Below are 17,916 nucleotides of genomic sequence, written 5' to 3'. Positions count from 1 at the left end.
CTTGTGTAATCGAGTATCTCGTGAACTGTGCCAATAAGTCCTTCACCTTATTCAGGTATTGCACCATCTAAGTCCCTTGGCTTGATACTCCCCCAGTACCTAATACACAACTAGTTGGGAATAGCTGAATATCTCCAGGGATTCTGCGTGCACATCTCTAGATAAGCGTAATCCTGCTAGCAATGCATTGTACTCAGCCTCATTGTTTGAAGCGTTGAATCCAAATCTGAGAGCGCAGTGGATTCAATGATTCTCCAGAGTGATCAGTATCATTCCTGCACCTGAGTTGTGTTCATTGGATGCTCCATCAACATATAGCTTCCATATGGGAGTATCTCCTTCCTTCTCTGTGTCTCCATTCTCCGATTGCTGGGAAGGGTCTTCAAGGTTGGTTCTCTTGGCTATGAAGTCTGCCAATGCTTGTCCTTTTATCGCCGTCCTTGGCTGATAAATGATATCAAACTATCCTAACTCCACCGCCCATTTTAGTAATCGCCTGAGGCCTCTTACTTTTGAAGAACTTGTCGTAGCGATTGATCGGTTAGGAGTCGAATTGAGTGAGCTTGGAAGTATGGACGCAGTTTTCGAGAGGCGATTACTAAACAGTAAGCTAGCTTTTCAAGAGGGAGATAGATGGACTCCACATGGTGTTGTACCTTGTTTTCTTCTTTCACCAAAGCAACACTGATTGCATGCATGGTGATTGCCAAATAGATTAATAACACTTCACCATCTATTGGCTTCGCTAGGACGGGGGGTTAAGCGAGATGCTCCTTCAAGGCTTGGAAAGCTTTCTCGCACTCCTTGGTCCATTGGATCTTCTTGCTGCCCCTCAGTAGGACCAACACGGGGTTTGATACCCAATCTGGGTAGTAGGCCTCCCTTATAAAACCATTTTCCTTGAGTCGCTTGACCTCCTCATTCAAGGCTTAAGATCGGTCTTTGTCAAGCAGTCTCCTCTTTTGTTGTACCGGTGGGTAGTTCTCGTCCACATTGAGGACATGGCTTATCACGGATGGAGAAATTTCAACCATGTCCTTATGTGACCAGGCAAAGACGTCTTGGTTCTTCTTAAAAAATTCTACCAACCGTGCCTTGATTTCCACCTTTGATTATACTAGGATCTCTTCTTCCTTTTCTAAAGCATTTACCTCATTCTCATGTGGGTCCTTTCGGTACCTACATACTCTAGCATAGTGCTCGGGTTTTCCACAAACAAAACAATGGCCTCTCACGTCTTTGAATTGTCCATGATCTTTCATTGGACCTAAAGGGTTCCCACTACCCTTTTTTGTTGTTGTTGTTGCCCTTTGGATGCTTGTGTGAAACCGCATTGGCCTTGAAAGTCTCATCTTTAGACTCATTCACACCCTTGTCTCTTATTCTCGATTCCTCTTCAATTCTAATGTGTTTTTGGATCTCTTCCAAAGTGTAATCCTCATTCTTATGGAGGATTCTTTTCCTATAGCTCCTCCAAGTTGGTGGTAATTTTTCCACTATTGCACCAACTTGAAAGGCCTCGGGAAGCTCAATCTTGAGAACTTTCAACTTGTTTACAGTCACTTGTAACTCATGAATTTGAGGTAAAAGAGTTTTCCCATCAATGAAAGAAAATTCAAAATATTGAGAAATTAAGAACTTTCTTGTACCTTCTTCCTCAACCTTGTACTTATTCTCCAAGGCATCCTAAATCTCCTTCGCGGATTTGGTATTGGTATAGAGGTCATTTAGCCTATCGGATAAGGCATTAAGGATATGAACCCTACAAAGAAGGTTGTCCTCTTCTCTCTTCCTTCTTTTCTCCACTTCCTCGGGAGTATCTTTGTCGGATGGCTCGGCTAGAGGTGCCAAGGATGACTCAAGGATGTAGGCTATCTTGAGTATTGTCAAAAGAAATTTCACCTTGTAATGCCCCGAATTTCCTAATAAGGGTTAGGTTCTTGATTAGAAGGCTGGGATGACCATAATAGATTTATTATGATATTAAATGATTATATGCATGTTAATATGAATTATATTATTATATGATGATAAATGCATGCATATGAGTGTATTTATAATTATAAGGGCATTTTGGTAATTTGGCTTGTTGAGGGCATATTCGTATATCTGGGTGCATATTGTAATTTGTGAATGAGATTTCATTATTATGGAGATATGTTAAAGCTATTTGGCATGAGACGATCTTATATTATGAGTTAGCGTTTTGTCATAACGGGGTCAATTATTGGTTAAAAAGAATGTTTTTTTGATGATAAGTTGGGAGTATTTGAGGTCAGGAGGAAATTCTGGAAGTTTTGACTATAATGTCCTCGAGGGTGTTTTCGGGACTCCGAGCACTAGGTTTTATTTGAGGTTACCTAAGCTTGAAGTAGCTTGTCAGATAGAACGTACATTAGAAAACATTTCCTCTCTCTTTCGTTAGCTCATTTTACCATTCGAAGCCTTTTTTAAGAGATCTCGAGTTCTAGGAGTCGGAATCAAGCGATGATCGAGGCATAGCGATCCTAGGAAAGATTAGAAGCTTCGCAATCGAAGGATTCGACAGAAAACAACCCAATCGAAGGTAAACTAAGTTTAAGTTTTGAGTTTTTAGAGTTTCTAAGCTTAGAATTGGATTTTGTAAATCGTTGAGTTTTTGGTTCGATTGAGCTTTGGGTTTTGATGGTTTTGGACCATTGGGAAGCTTGGGAACTTTGATTTGATGATTTGGTAATGTTTAGGCATGATTTTGGAGGCTTTGGGATGTTGAAAATCGTGTCGGGGGATGGCTCTGGGTTGGGGGTCGCAGCCCTGTTCTTGGGCGCCGCGGCCCTAGCTCGAAGAAGCAAGTGGAGCAGTTTTGCCCTTGCTAGATTACTAGTTGAGAGTTTATGAAAGTTGAATATTACTTGGCTCATTGTGGCAGTGTTCTAAATATATTGGTATTGTTGGATTGAGTTGAGATGGCTAACGACTAATTGACCTTCTACTTAAGTTTTGTTTATGCGAGCTGTTCATTGTATGCACAATAATGACTTCACATTGGCTTTTGTTTTTCTTCATGCAGCTTGTTGTGAGATAATGAAATTCAATGTCCCCAAGCCTTGAGTGTTTGTCCTTTATTTTTCTTTATGCTTTATATCAATTGAATATTGCAATTCTCTACATTGGTCCACAAAATTTATTTTACTGCTATAGTTATTGAATTTTTTTAGAATTGTGAATGCTTTTGATGTATTTTCAAGAATGAATGTTCTTGAAACTAAAAACAATGAAATGAAAATAGCCTTTAAGAGGGAGCATGGAATGGACGTGTTCAAATATTACTGCCAATTTTTTGATATATGTAAATATGAACTAAAAGTACAATTTTTGATTTTGTACTATATTTTATATTGATTTTGTACTAAATATTTTCTTTAGTTTGTATTTGGTTTATCTATTTTATAAAAATTAATTTTGATATTTCATTAATGTTTTTTTTTTTTGTAATTATTATAATAAAAAAATAGAATTGATAAAATAATTAAATTCAAAAACTAATAAAATATGAAATAAAATTATTTATTTAAAAAAAGCATTCAATTTATTATTAATTTTGCTACCAAATTTAGTAGCAAAAGTATCGAATTTTTAAGTACAAAACAATTAATTTGCTACTCATTTTGCGATTGTTTGCTACCAAATTGTGGTAGTAAAATAATTTTGTTGGATTGAAAATAAAATTAATTTTAATGACACAAATTCTTTTGCTACCAATTTAAATGCAATCAGCTATAGATTATAGTAGCAAAAAAGCTCTAGTACTCTTATATAAAGTAGTGTTTTAGCTACTAGATTTAATATTTTTTGCTAATAAAAAATTAGTAGCAAATAAGAATAATTAGCGACAACATTTCTTGGTGTGAAAAAATCTTTAGCAGCAGGGTTTTAGCTACGAACCTGCTACCAAATCACAATACGCACAACATAAAATTCCAAATAGTAATGCTTTGTATATAATATTAGGATGATATAATATATAATATTAAAATATCATTCCAATATTCCCAGTTATTATTTTGTCGTAGAAAGATACTGAGCATTAACACATAAAGGAATTTAGTATAATATGTTCATCATGAACTTTAATTTGTTACTAAAGTAAAATAAAATAGAATAGCACCCACAATATAAAAATAATAAATCTATAAAGGAATAATTAAATACATCGAAGTGCTCATCCAAAAGTCTAATAAAGGAACACCATTAACACATAATTAATGGTGTTTTATTTTATTGAAATATTATTGTTGACTGACTTTTTGTTTGATGATTTGACCAACAAATTATAATTTTATAAGAGGACCGATTGGTAAATATTATTTTAAAATATATATGTTTATGTTGATTTTTATGAAAGAGTAACTAAAAATTTAAAACAATGTACATTATAATTATTGAATAATTCTTATGCACTGGTATCCCTAGCTTTTTATTACATTTTCATAAAAAAAAAACTAAATATAATAATTTTGATGTCAATATTTAACTATCTAATATTTGCCCCATATGACATATTTGTAAAAATAAAAACTAAATTTAATAATTTTGTAATTTAAATTTTGACAAATAATTCTGTGATTTTAATTATAAATATATAATCAACTCTACAAATATCAATTAAAGCTTTCATCAATTAATAAATATAATAATTAAATATATTAAAGTAGAAATCATGTATATGAAGACAAATGAATAAAAATATTATCAAGATTATGCTATTAGAATCAAAATATATATTTAGCCTCCTTATTCATATAAAAAAAATTAAAAAGTTTTCTATTTTAATTTCTTCTAATATTTTTTACGATCTTTATTTTTTATATTAATTTCTTTTTAACCTGTCTATGTATCCAAAGTACATAAACATATTGTTTTGAAGTTTGTATTTTATATGTGTGAAATAAATTTTTTTGAAATCTGATTTCAAAATTGTAAATTATTCAAAAAAATTTAATTAAAATATTTACTATATCTACAATAAATACTGATATATAAAAAATTAAGTTAAGATTTCTTCACACGCCAAAAATAATATATATTTACATTAAAGATTAAAATAATAAATGTACATATAAATAATATATGAGAAGAAATTACAACTGTAATAACGATTAGAAAATATCATATATATTAAAATTTTAGGGACATGATAAAGAGTAAATTGTATACATTAAATTTTGTGAGTTCTATTGTTTATAATTTATTTGATTTTTTTTTAAGTATTGTTTATTGTTTATCAATTACATTATTTTAATTACACAAAAAAATTGAATCCTCACTATATAGTTTTGAAAATGAAGAGTTATCAAATGGTTTCTTTCATAATTATTTGTTTTTTTTAATGTAGACTTTTTTAGGGGAAGAATAAACTTCAAAAAATTTAAATACATGGTAGTTACTTAAATGACATTTTAGTAAATTACTTAGCAAGACAGAGATTGTTTTTTAAAACAGTTTTTTAGATTGACAGATGACAAAAAATAATTGAGTCATCTCATATTTTTGAAAACGACACTACGGTGATTAAAAGGAAATCCCACTAATAATATAACACGATATTTTATGTTTAACAACTTTGTAAGTCTTTCTAATGAAGAAAGATATGAGAAGTTTCTTTGTAGAAATTAGTTTAATCACTGAGTATTTTAGTATTTGTTGACGAATTTTTTAGTCACTCATGGTTTGACCGTACAAGTTTTTCCCGTCAAGAAAAATAAAATAAAACTAGTGAATGATGAGTAGTAACGACTTGACTGTTAGAGTAGTAAGTACGCACTCAAATCAATAAAAAAATATTATCATTGATGATAAGCACTAAATATTGTACTTTTTAAGGTGAAAACCCCACAAAATAAAATAATAGGTCAATCATAAACTTAATCAAAGCGCTCATCAAAAGACTTAGAAAGAAATCCCACCAAAAACAAGATTTTGAATCAAAGTAATGCTCATTAATAGACTTGGAAAGAAACCGATCCCACTAAAAACATGACTTTAATAATTTCTTCTAAACAGTGTTAATTAGTCACCGTTTAGGAAAGGCAATGGGTTGTCACAAAGGCAATACTGTATGTTTTTGTACATGAAAATATGATAGGTTGTGTATACTTCACAATTTTTCTTGTTGGGCATTATCTTACTTATGTTTTTGTACATGAAAATATGATAATATCAAATGTATGGACCAAGTGAGAGAAGTAACCAAAGCCTTTCATTTTCCAAAAACAGGTGGTCCAAATATTTTTTTGTCATTAAAATATTATTATTAAAGAATCATGTCTCAATGTAATTTCCTGGAAAAACATGTATTCAATTAATAATGTAACGGCTCCAAAAGTTCCAATGGAAAGCTTGGTTATAAATAGTGTGTTTTGTTTGCTAGGTTCAGTCACTCAATTCAGAAAGTTACAACATAACAACTACTATAAGAGTGTTAGAGAGCTTAGAAGAACATAGAAGAAAGAAAAAGTGCGTCTATAACATTGAGTTTTCAGGCCACTTGTCTGAAGGTACGATCTCTATTTTCGATCCTCATTACAGTTTTATTCAATATTTGGATTGTGTATATATATTTTCTTATATCTATAAATAACGATTGCATTTTTTTTCATTAGAACAGTTCAAAATAACATGTTACATTTTTACGCAGTTTACCTATTTTTTTTTTCTTTAGTATATATATGTTGATTTGATATGTTTCATAATGAAGTTTTATTACCGAAGATTATAAAGTGTTATTTACACTTTTAGAGTGTCTTGTCTAATGTTTATATATAAAAGATCATATGGTTAATTAAACTTCAAACATAATATTGTAATTAGGTAAAGAATAATAAGAAATTAATAATATTTTATATCTCAATCAAGTAAAGTAAGTAGAGAGATTCTTTGGAAACGTCCTCATTTTAATGCCTTCTCCGTATGAAGTTAATATTTTTTGCTATATATATTGAAAACAGAAAGCATGTGTATTTTTGACATTTTGGGTCTTTATAATATAAAAAGCATTGTTATTAGGCATTACTATGTGGTCTCCAACTCCAACACTACTCAAAATATAAAATAGTCTACCCTATATTATAAAATAGGTGCCTTTTAGTTGAGGGAGAATATCATTTTTTTCAATTGAAAATTACATTTACATTAATATTTTATGGGTATGTATTGACATGGTATTCATTGTTTTTTGAAAGTATAATTTTGATACCTTCTATTATCAATAATTCTCATAAGTTTAAAATTTGGTCAACAACTTTAATTAATTGATTTGAAAAAAATATCTTGACATGTGCATGTTCTAATTGTTCCATCTTATACTTTTTTTTTAAAAAATATTATAATATAATTAAAACCATATTTTTACAAAAATATAAATATAATTAAAACTTAATTAAATCAAATAATTTATTAGATTTATACTTAAAACTAAAATAAACCAATTCCAAAATAAATTTTTTGAAAAATTTGTAGACCAAATTCAAACAAAAGGTACTATTTTAACTAATTTTCTATATTAAGGATACTAAATGAATATTATTAATAATAAATGGTAATACAGGTATATACTCTATAAAAACAAAAGTACCTAATGCATAATTTCACATATTATATTCAAATAATCATATTAAATAAATGAAAATTATTCAATTCTCTTGTATTATAATTTTACTAGGTGCAAGCAATATGTAATACACGTTTGGTTAGTTTTAATAATTTGATAACTTTTTAGATGACAATAAACTATCATATTTAAGGTACAAAACATTTATGATATTATTTAAAGCGTACACTTAAATAATTAGAGAAAAAACTTGTTCATTCTTGATAAAAGAGAAATGTTATTATAACTTTTTATATAGTTATACAATCATTCTAGTTCTACACGCATGATACTAATATATAATGTATTTATAATGTTTATTGTTATTTAATATGAATATATATTTATATAAGTTAGATTAAATAATAAAAAATAGCATGTTTTCTTTTTAAATACAAATGATAATTTTTTTAATAAAAATTAAGATTATGTAATATATATTATTATAATAATTATATTTTATAATAATTAAATTTATATTAATCTAATTACTAAATATTTGTTTTACCAAAATTTCATAAAAATTAAGATTATTATATATAATAATAATAATATTTTATACATATGAATTTATGTAATTTGGCACTATTACACTATCATGTATTTATTAATCATAGCTTTTGGCAAACAAGTCTATATTATGCACTGTTTTGTAGCACAGAGACCAAGTGAAAGCCTGTTTTGGTTTAAACATGGGGAGGCATCGTAGCACAGAAATGTTAATCTTCCTGGTTCTTCTCTGTGTATGCATATCAAACATGAGTGGTATTACCTTTGGCTGCATTGAAAAAGAGAGACAAGCTCTCCTAAACTTGAAACAAAGCTTTCAAGATCCTTCACACAAGTTGTCCTCCTGGCAAGGTCAAGATTGCTGCCAATGGAAAGGAGTAGCCTGCAATCAAACCACGGGTCATGTTGTCAAGCTTCATCTCAGATCCTCATCAATGGATTATCCATTTTCACCTTATTCTGATGATACTACTCATCTGCCTGACTTACAAGCTAATGAGTTGAGCTCTAATTTGTTGGAGCTGCAACATCTCAACTACTTGGATCTCAGCGGAAACAACTTCAGTTATAGCAAGATTCCCAACTTCTTTGGCTCAATGAAGAATCTAAAGTATCTAAATCTGTCTCATGCATATTTGGGTGGATTGATTTCTCTTCAATTTGCAAATCTTACTAGCTTGCAAGTGCTTGATCTTCGAGGTCTTTATGATGTTAGTACTCGTACTTTCCAGTGGGCTTCAAATCTTTTGTCTCTCCAATACCTTGATATGAATTCGGTAAGTTGTTCGAATGCATCAGATTTAATGCAGGTACTTACCAACCTTCCTTCTCTGTCACATATCAGCCTATCTGTTTGTGGATTAAATATGGTCAATTTTCCTTGGCGTTCGATCAATTCCACCTTCTCTGCTAGTGTTCGATACCTAGACCTTTCCGGGAATCATCTTGAAAGTTCAATTCTTAATGATCTAAAAAATCTGACTTCTCTTGAAGTACTTGATCTTTCGTTCACCTTCTATGCTACTAGTTCCTCAATTCCAACCTGGTTGGGTGATCTTAAGAGCCTTGTTTACCTTAATCTGGCATCGAATAATTATGATAGCTTTGAAGGAGAAGGTGGCTTGCTGTACATAATAAATAATGCTTGTTCCTTGAAGGTATTAGATTTGTCATTTAACAAAATTAGAGAAGTGTTAGAGCCTCATCGAAATTCAAGAAAATGTGTCAAATATAATCTAGAGATATTACATTTAGAGCATAACGAAATGGGTGGTCCTTTGCCTGATTGGTCAGAGCAACTAAAATTTTCAAGATACCTTGGCCTTTCCCAGAATTTATTTCATGGTCCAATACCATCATCAATTGGAAAACTTTCATTTTTGAAAGTATTAGATCTATCCGTCAATCAATTAATAGGGTCATTTCCAGAATCTTTGGGAAGATTGTCAGTATTAAAGAGGCTAGATTTGTCATCTAACAATTTGAATGGGGTCATTCCAGAAACATTGGGAAAATTATCAGTATTAAAGTGGCTAGAATTGTCATCTAACAATTTGAGTGGGGTCATTCTAGAAACATTGGGAAAATTATCAGTATTAAAGTGGCTACATTTGTCATCTAACAATTTGAGTGGGGTCATTCCAGAAACATTGGGAAAATTATCAGTATTAAAGTGGCTACATTTGTCATCTAACAATTTGAATGGGGTCATTCCAGAAACATTGGGAAAATTATCGGTATTAGAGGAGTTATATTTGTCATATAACAATTTGAATGGGGTCATTCCAGAAACATTGGGAAAATTATCGGTATTAGAGGAGTTATATTTGTCATATAACAATTTGAATGGGGTCATTCCAAAAACACTGGGAAAATTGTCATTGGTGAGGGTTATAGATCTTTCTAGAAATCAATTAAATGGAAGCTTGCCTAAATCAATTGGAAAATTAGAATTCCTACAATCCTTGGATATCTCATCAAATTTATTGGAAGGTATTGTATCTGAGGATCACTTTGCTAACCTTACAAGGTTGGTAATGTTGCTCATTGATTCCAACAATTTCTCGTGCCAAGTTAATTCAAATTGGATCCCTCCTTTTAGTCTCTATTACATCAACATGGCTTCTTGCAAAGTTGTAGGGTCTCATGGAGTCCCCCAATGGCTTCAGACACAAAGGGAAGTCTTTGAATTGAATCTCTCAAATGCTAATATTATTGGAACATTTCCAAAATGGCTTCAGAACATGTCAAGCATCAGCTCTCTGGATCTCTCTATGAACCAAATCAGCGGGCACCTACCTGTGAATATTGGTTCTTTGTCTATTCTGTGGTATCTATATCTTGGCAACAATCTGATAAATGGTTCACTTCCAGAGTCATTATGTGAACTAGAATCTTTGCAAGAACTAGATCTTTCGAGAAACAAGTTTTCTGGGATATTGCCTAATTGTTGGAGAGGGAGCCAAACCGTGGATGTCATCAATCTATCACACAATAAGTTGTCAGGGACTATTCCAAGCTCAATGGGGAACTTATCACAACTGTCGCGATTGCATATGAATAATAATAACTTTAATGGGGAACTTCCATTGGCTTTGAGGGGTTGTTCTGAAATGATGCTTCTTGATCTTGGCGACAATAACTTTTCAGGACCTCTACCAACTTGGATTGGAGGACATAGCTTCCGGGACATAATAATTTTGAGGTTACGCAAGAATATGTTTAGTGGAAGTATCCCTTTAAAATTTTGCAAGCTCTTGGCACTGAGCATTTTAGACCTTGCAAATAACAATTTGAGAGGAGAAATTCCTCATTGCTTTGGAAAACTCACTGGAATGATGGTAAAAGATTATCCACAAGTGAATGGAAGTATGGGTGATGCGAAGGTTTCACAAGTGATAAAAGGAAGAGACTTAGAGTATACAAAAACACTGCTACTTCTTGATAATTTGGACCTCTCAAGCAATAAGCTAGTTGGGATAATTCCAAAAGAGCTGTGTTTGCTATCTGCCTTGCGTGGTTTGAATTTGTCCCATAATCATTTGTTAGGCAATATTCCTAACAATATTGAAGAGTTGAAGTCCTTGGAGTCTCTTGACCTTTCAAACAACAAACTTTTTGGTGAAATTCCACAAAGTATGTCCAAATTGTTATCACTAGACAAGCTTGACTTGTCTTACAACAATTTGTCAGGCAAAATTCCAACAGGACCTCAACTTCAAACACTGAATGATCCAAATATCTATGCTGGCAACGATGAACTATGTGGAACCCCATTGCCAAAGAAATGTTTTGGAGATGATGATCGGAGAAAAAATGCCCACGAAGATGATGACGACTACAAAGATAGTAGGATCGAAAGAATATGGTTTTACTCTGTGGTAACACTTGGATATGCAGCTGGATTATGGGGAGTAATTGGGAGTCTGGTTTTCAACAGAAACTGGAGGCATGCTTTTTTTTTATTTCACTGAAAACACCATGGATTGGATTCTTGTGAGAGTAGAAGTGAGAATTGGGAGACTGAAGAAGAGCATCATGAAGTGGACCAACTAATAAAGATATCTACTGATAACATGTATTTCTCTATGTGTATGTACGTACTTCATAGGACGATCGATCCTCTCAGTTTGTGTATTTCATCTTAATTTATGCTGTCTTGTATTGTTTAAGTTGTAACCTATTGCCACAATAGTTTATCAAAGATTCCTCATTTGCTTCAACTATGCTCATCTGTTGGAATTGACAGAGATTCCTCGTTTGCTTCAATTATGCTCATCTCACAAGTTGTATATTTTTGCCTTCTCGGGACAACATTTGATAATGCTCCTGTGGTGAAATTTCCACCGAGATGCCAGGTCATATTGGTTGAAATTAACCTGCCAAATTCTGGTGCAACAGGGGGGCAATGAATCATTTTCATTAACATCAAATGATTCTGGTTCAATCTGATCAGTTGTAACACCTGTATGCAGTATCATGTCTCCCCTGCTCCAATGCATAAGTAAACACAAACACAGAAGAAAAAATCAAATAAATAACATGAACTTTCTTCATACACATAACATTTGAAAAGTATATTTCAAAAACCCAAACAAACCAAACCGTTAAAATATATTAAACAAGAACTTTTGGATTATTAAAGTATACTTTGGTGTTCTAAACAATTGTAAATACTTTTGTTTTTTTATTAAATGTCTAAAAGGAAATTAGTCTCACATTCAAAGTCATGATTCCACAAAATCAATACCCAGACACCATAAAGAAAGCATCAAAAACACATGCATGCTACAGAGAAGGGGAAAAAGGAAAACACCCACTAACCTATTGAAGAAGTCTACTGCGGTGGCTTCAATACTTTCGCAAGAGATCACCCACTGCCACTGCCTGCCTTGTTTTGACTTTACTAACTATTATTTTAATATATAATATGTTTTCATTATCTTTTTAAAACTATTATTTATTTTTTAAAGCATCAAAACAAATAAAAGGTACTATTTTTTTATTCCTGATGTTATTTATACAGGTACTTGATAAACAGAGAAAATGAGACCTTAGATCCAGGAGAAGATGAGGCATTATCAGAGGAGGCTCTGGCGGAAGACGAAGATGCCATGGAAGACTGAAATCTGATACCAAATGAAGAACAAAGAAAACTAAGACAAATAAATATAAGGATATAAGCTGATAAAAACATAAATGACTAAGCTCTCGAAAAAATAAAAAAACAACACGTACCTTATTAGAAGTTGATATGCGAAAGGGAAAATGCAGCTTACACAAGGATGTATACATACACAAAAGTTATAATGATGTGTATTCAATTTAAGCCATTGATATTTGCAGTTTAGGAGTTGTATAAAATCTACCTTTGATAACGAAAACAAATTACTTAAAATAAAGAAGAGGACCCACATGGTTATAGAGTGTCATTAACGCAATAATACACTGTTAGACGATCTACACTTTTCATTAATTTTGTCCACTTCAAAAGTTAACAATTTTATTTTAATAACTTATCTTTTAGTGATTAGAGCTAAAAACTACTGATTAAAGCGTGTAGATTTTAATGTACACTAGTAGTATAATGGTAATATTTTTATTTGTTTAGAGTTACTAGCTCATATAGCATCTACGTACTTTAAAAGTTTAAAACAACCATTATAGAATTAATCAATCCTTGAGCTTTTGTTTTAATAGAAAATCATTATTAAATCTTATACTGATATGTATATTTCCCAAATAATGCCGAAAGTATGAGCAAACACCAAGTGGATGTACCAAATTATATTTTCCTTGAAAATAAAAAGAATTAATAGATAATTAAAAGAAAAAAAGAAACTCCATAGATTTTATAAAATACAATACTTTTTACATTTTGCTGCTGTACACTTTTATATTTGTAGAATACTATTTATTAGATATTTTTATTTTAGTAATTTTATATTAAGAAACCACATTAATATAGAGTTTAATATACATTAATATTTTTTTTTCAAATTATAATTTTTGAAACATATATTAATTTCATGCATTAAGAATAAAAAATAAAAAAAAGGAAATAGAAAGTCATAACTTAAGTATTACATATTTGTGATTATATCCTAAACTAGATTATTGTACCAAGGTCATTTAATTACATCTACTAATTATAATATTATACATAATTATAGGGAAATTCTTAAGTAGAGACATCACGTTTGCTCTTATAGACACATGGATAAACTACAACTCAATTTTTTTATATGATGATGTACATTGTAGTTATAGTAGACATTCTATTAATTTTCATGAAATTTTGAATAATTTACGATACCGCAAATAAGATTCAAACAATTGGTAGCACTCATGCTTGTTTTTTATATACCATGCAACTTACTCAGTAGAATATTATTTTCAACACCGTAAATTATTAGAAATTTTACGAAAACTTAAGGGATACCAGCTATAATTACAATGTACATTGTCATATAAAAAAAATTAGGTTATAATTTCAACAAGTATCGAAAACATATTTTTTTACTATCGGTAGGGGCAAAAATGATGCACTTTAATCATATATATATATAGTTTATCAAACACTTCAATATAACTATTACAACTCGTGACACTTTAAAATCTATAATTCACCAAATATTCAACAATTTTTCTTCACAACACAGTTGCAATTGTTTTCTCTCACAACACAACTACATTTGTTTTTCCCTACAACAAAATTGTACCAAACGGACCCTTAATTGCTAGCATAATTATTGCATTAATCAATGATACTAAATGCCAATTCAATTTGGCTTTGTACTAAATGCACACTATCTACTTCCTACCCACGATAGAGAGGGAGAAGGTCATGTTTTTCCCATAAGGTCCCACGCCATCGTTGGCTTGGTACATTTAGTAGATAATGTGCACCAAGCCAACGATGGCGTTACTCACACTTGCGTGTTTGCACTCATGATGAATAAATTTTCCCTTAACAATTACCATCCACACACTATCACAAATAGGGGCAATAACAATTCTTTTTTAACAATACTGACTTTTGTAGTTCCATGCTAAATCTTAAAATATAATTGTTGTCGTTTTTGTTGGGCAAACATAATCATTTTCTTGACTAATCACTAAACGTTTGTTATGTTATTGAGCAATATTTGAGCTAAACAAAGCAAAAAACTACATATGTCATCTATCTGCTAAAGTAAATATAAAGATTTAATCATATGTAAATTACCTCTTACATCAAATACAATCAAATTTTTGCGATGACTTGCATTACGAGTTGTATTGTTTGGTCAATTCAAGTATATTTCTAACAAGCTTCTTAGTATTCCAACTATATCATAATGGGGAAGAGAAAGAAATGTGACGATGACAGTCAAATATATATTTATAATTAATTTTGAACATTTATTTCTGAATGATAATGTCAATACACAACTATTAAAGTCTTTTTTCCATAGCTTTTATGCCAAATTTACTTCAATTTTTTTATATATTTTTTAACAACTGACAACGTTTTAGGAGAAGAAAAATGTATCTTGGAATGAAATGATAATTATGACATTCAATTTTTATGATAGGAGCAAAGTAATAAGGGGAGGGGGTCTATTGCCTCAGTTCAATTGATATTAAGATAGAATTGAAAAATATCAAATCTAATTTGATTGCCATGAAAGAGTATTGAATTCAATTTGGAGTATTCGACTCATATACCCATTGAATTCCCATTGAAAAAGAATTGTACTCTGTAAAAATATGACATAGAAAATCATTCAATTTTATTAAATTTGTTTTATGGACAAATGATATTAATTAAAAAAATTGACAAAGTCAACAAAAGAATGTAAACAAAACTGTTAATATATATATAGTAAAATCTCCCTAAAGTGTTACTCTATATTAGAATAACTCTCATATCACTACAACATTAATGCTTATTAGCGTTGGGAAGCTCCGCTGCTAATAAGTGCTCCGACTGCCGCTAATAATAGTACTGGTGGAACTCCACCGCAAATGACTTATATTAGTGGCGGACTGACACATCCGCCACTACTATGTGTGTCAGAATAAATAAATAAATTTAATTTAGCATGGACTATTAGCTGTGGGGGTTCGCCACTAATGTTTTTTTTTATAGTATAAGTTTTTATATTAATTTAAAATAAATTAATATTCATTAAATTTAAATATTTTTAAAAATAGTTTTAATAAAATAATCAATTAATTAATTTGAACATAATTAACATTAAAATTAATATATAATTTTAATATTTGTCAAAATAACTAATACCGACATTGTCATAATAAATAATTATACTATTAATTTAATCAAAATACATAAAATAATAACTATATAAAATCATTAAGGACAATTTGGTAATTATCCTCATCTTCAACATTCTGTTGTGCTGGTGGTGGTGACGGTGAAGAAATATAAGGCTGCTGTGAAGATCGTCCAAGTGTGAGGTCCCCAAACTGATCTCGATGCTATGGGCGTATCGGGGTGGATAAAATAGGTTGCTCCTGTTGTTGCGACCCGCTCCCAAACTCATCATACCTAAAATATGGTTGTTGCTGCGGATGCTGCATCGGTCCTCCTGGAAAGTCAGTAAAGTTAAAATAGAGGGGAGGAGACTAGGAAGAGCGTACAAACATGTGCTGATTTTGATACTGCGGTGGTTGTTGCCACGACATATATGGCGGATACTGTGGAGGAGTTTGTTGGGATGACATATATGGCAGATACTGCGGCGGAGGTTGGTACTATTGATGTGGCGGTGTATGAAGGTCAGGATGGGCGGTGTTACCCCAAGAAGACATACCACCTTCAGATTGTGATGGCAAATACCTCTGCAGAAAGCTGTCAAACCATGGGTCATACAGATTACTGGATTGTTGAGGTGTCACCATCTAAATCGTCTCACGCATTGCCTTCAACATCAGAGCCACAATAATCATATCTTCTTGGGGCGTAGGAGCAGTATGTGCTTGGGACTAACTTTCATTTGTTTTCTGTTTGCTTGATTTTTAGCGGAACGAGCCAAAAATATTTTGCTCAAAAACATTTCACAAATATTCTGCCAAGCCTCCTTAGCGCAATGGTCAGGTGGCTTAGAGAGGACATTCTCCAAATCTTCTAGTCCAGCATAATGATTTTTGAAGTGTCTATGTCTATTGTTCTTTCTCTCGCGATATCTTTCGCCCATCTCCTTGTTGACAGTTGCCAGAACTGACTCACGTTGTGGATGACCGTCTATATTATAGTAATACTGCATTAAGAAAAAAAAATTAGATAACTTTGTAAATAATGGAATTAAATAATGAAAAGTAGAAGATTTGTAATTTTTTTACCCTCATGCGAATAAAAGCTTGATCCTCCTGCCCAACCACTTTGTTGTTCACAGGATCAAGCTCTAGATCCAATGGTTTCCCAGCTTTTTTCCTTCGTTCTTCAAGAACATTATTACTAGCAAGGCCACGACCTTTTCTTCTCGTCGGCGGGGCTTTAAAATTTATTAACAATAATCAGTATTAGTATTGATATTATATTTATCTAACAATATAATTTCTAAAAATAATTTTGATATGCAATATTTAAGTATATACAACTCATCTTTGTACCATTCACCATTGATTTTTATGCTAGTGATATTATTTTCAATGATTGTTTTCTTCCTTCTTGGATTTGTATTAAACCATTTGCACCGAAACAATGCCACTGAATATGCACCAGTGAAAGATAATGTTACTACATCTTCAAGTGTGTCATAATAATTAAAGCCTTCTATTCCGACAACAGACACTCCATTATTCTGTGTGGTGCACTTTTTTATCTCGGTCATATGCAATAAATCGAACACCATTGACTATTTTTTAGTAGGTTGCAAATGATCGGACTCAGATGTTAAAGCTAGTAAATTCATCACCATTTTCCAAAGACCCAAGCTTGTGCAAGTCATATATCTAAATATATAAAACTGCATTAGATTCATAAAAACGAAATGTTTTCCTATGCAAACGATCAGGATCACCATCCGAGTAATTTTGTATAATCTCTTGTAGATGTTTGCTGTTAATTAGAATATTGTTATGATACTTGATAAAAAAAACTTAAAATAAACACATCTTCAAATTTAAAAGGGAATAAACTTACTCTAAATAAGCCTCAATTTCAGCAGAATTCTCAAGTATGAACCACTTAGCTATTTCACGAGTGTTATGATCGAGAGGCTTCAAAGTTCCCTTTGTCAGTGGACGACATTGAGATTGGAAGACTGCAAGAT

The 17,916-nt window shown here is 31.5% G+C and overlaps 1 protein-coding gene across 2 annotated transcripts in view; it reads left to right on the top strand.

The window, feature by feature from the left end:
* The window catches only part of LOC133781573 (receptor-like protein EIX2), a 56,093-nt gene extending 44,188 nt beyond the window's left edge, over window positions 1-11,905 (top strand). Inside the window, exons 1-2 of one of the 2 annotated variants that reach the window (XM_062220613.1) lie at window positions 6,437-6,536; window positions 8,289-11,905. In XM_062220613.1, coding sequence (XP_062076597.1) covers window positions 8,320-11,610 — 3,291 coding nt within the window. In that variant the 5' untranslated portion in view covers window positions 6,437-6,536; window positions 8,289-8,319 and the 3' untranslated portion in view covers window positions 11,611-11,905. Of the gene's footprint in view, window positions 1-6,436; window positions 6,537-8,288 lie in introns of those variants that run through there. The other variant, XM_062220612.1, reaches the window with a different exon arrangement.
* Window positions 11,906-17,916: the final 6,011 nt, after the last annotated feature.

Source organism: Humulus lupulus, chromosome 6 (assembly GCF_963169125.1).
Source record: "Humulus lupulus chromosome 6, drHumLupu1.1, whole genome shotgun sequence".
Taxonomy (NCBI): Eukaryota; Viridiplantae; Streptophyta; class Magnoliopsida; order Rosales; family Cannabaceae; genus Humulus; species Humulus lupulus.
This window is presented reverse-complemented; position numbering and strand designations above follow the sequence as displayed.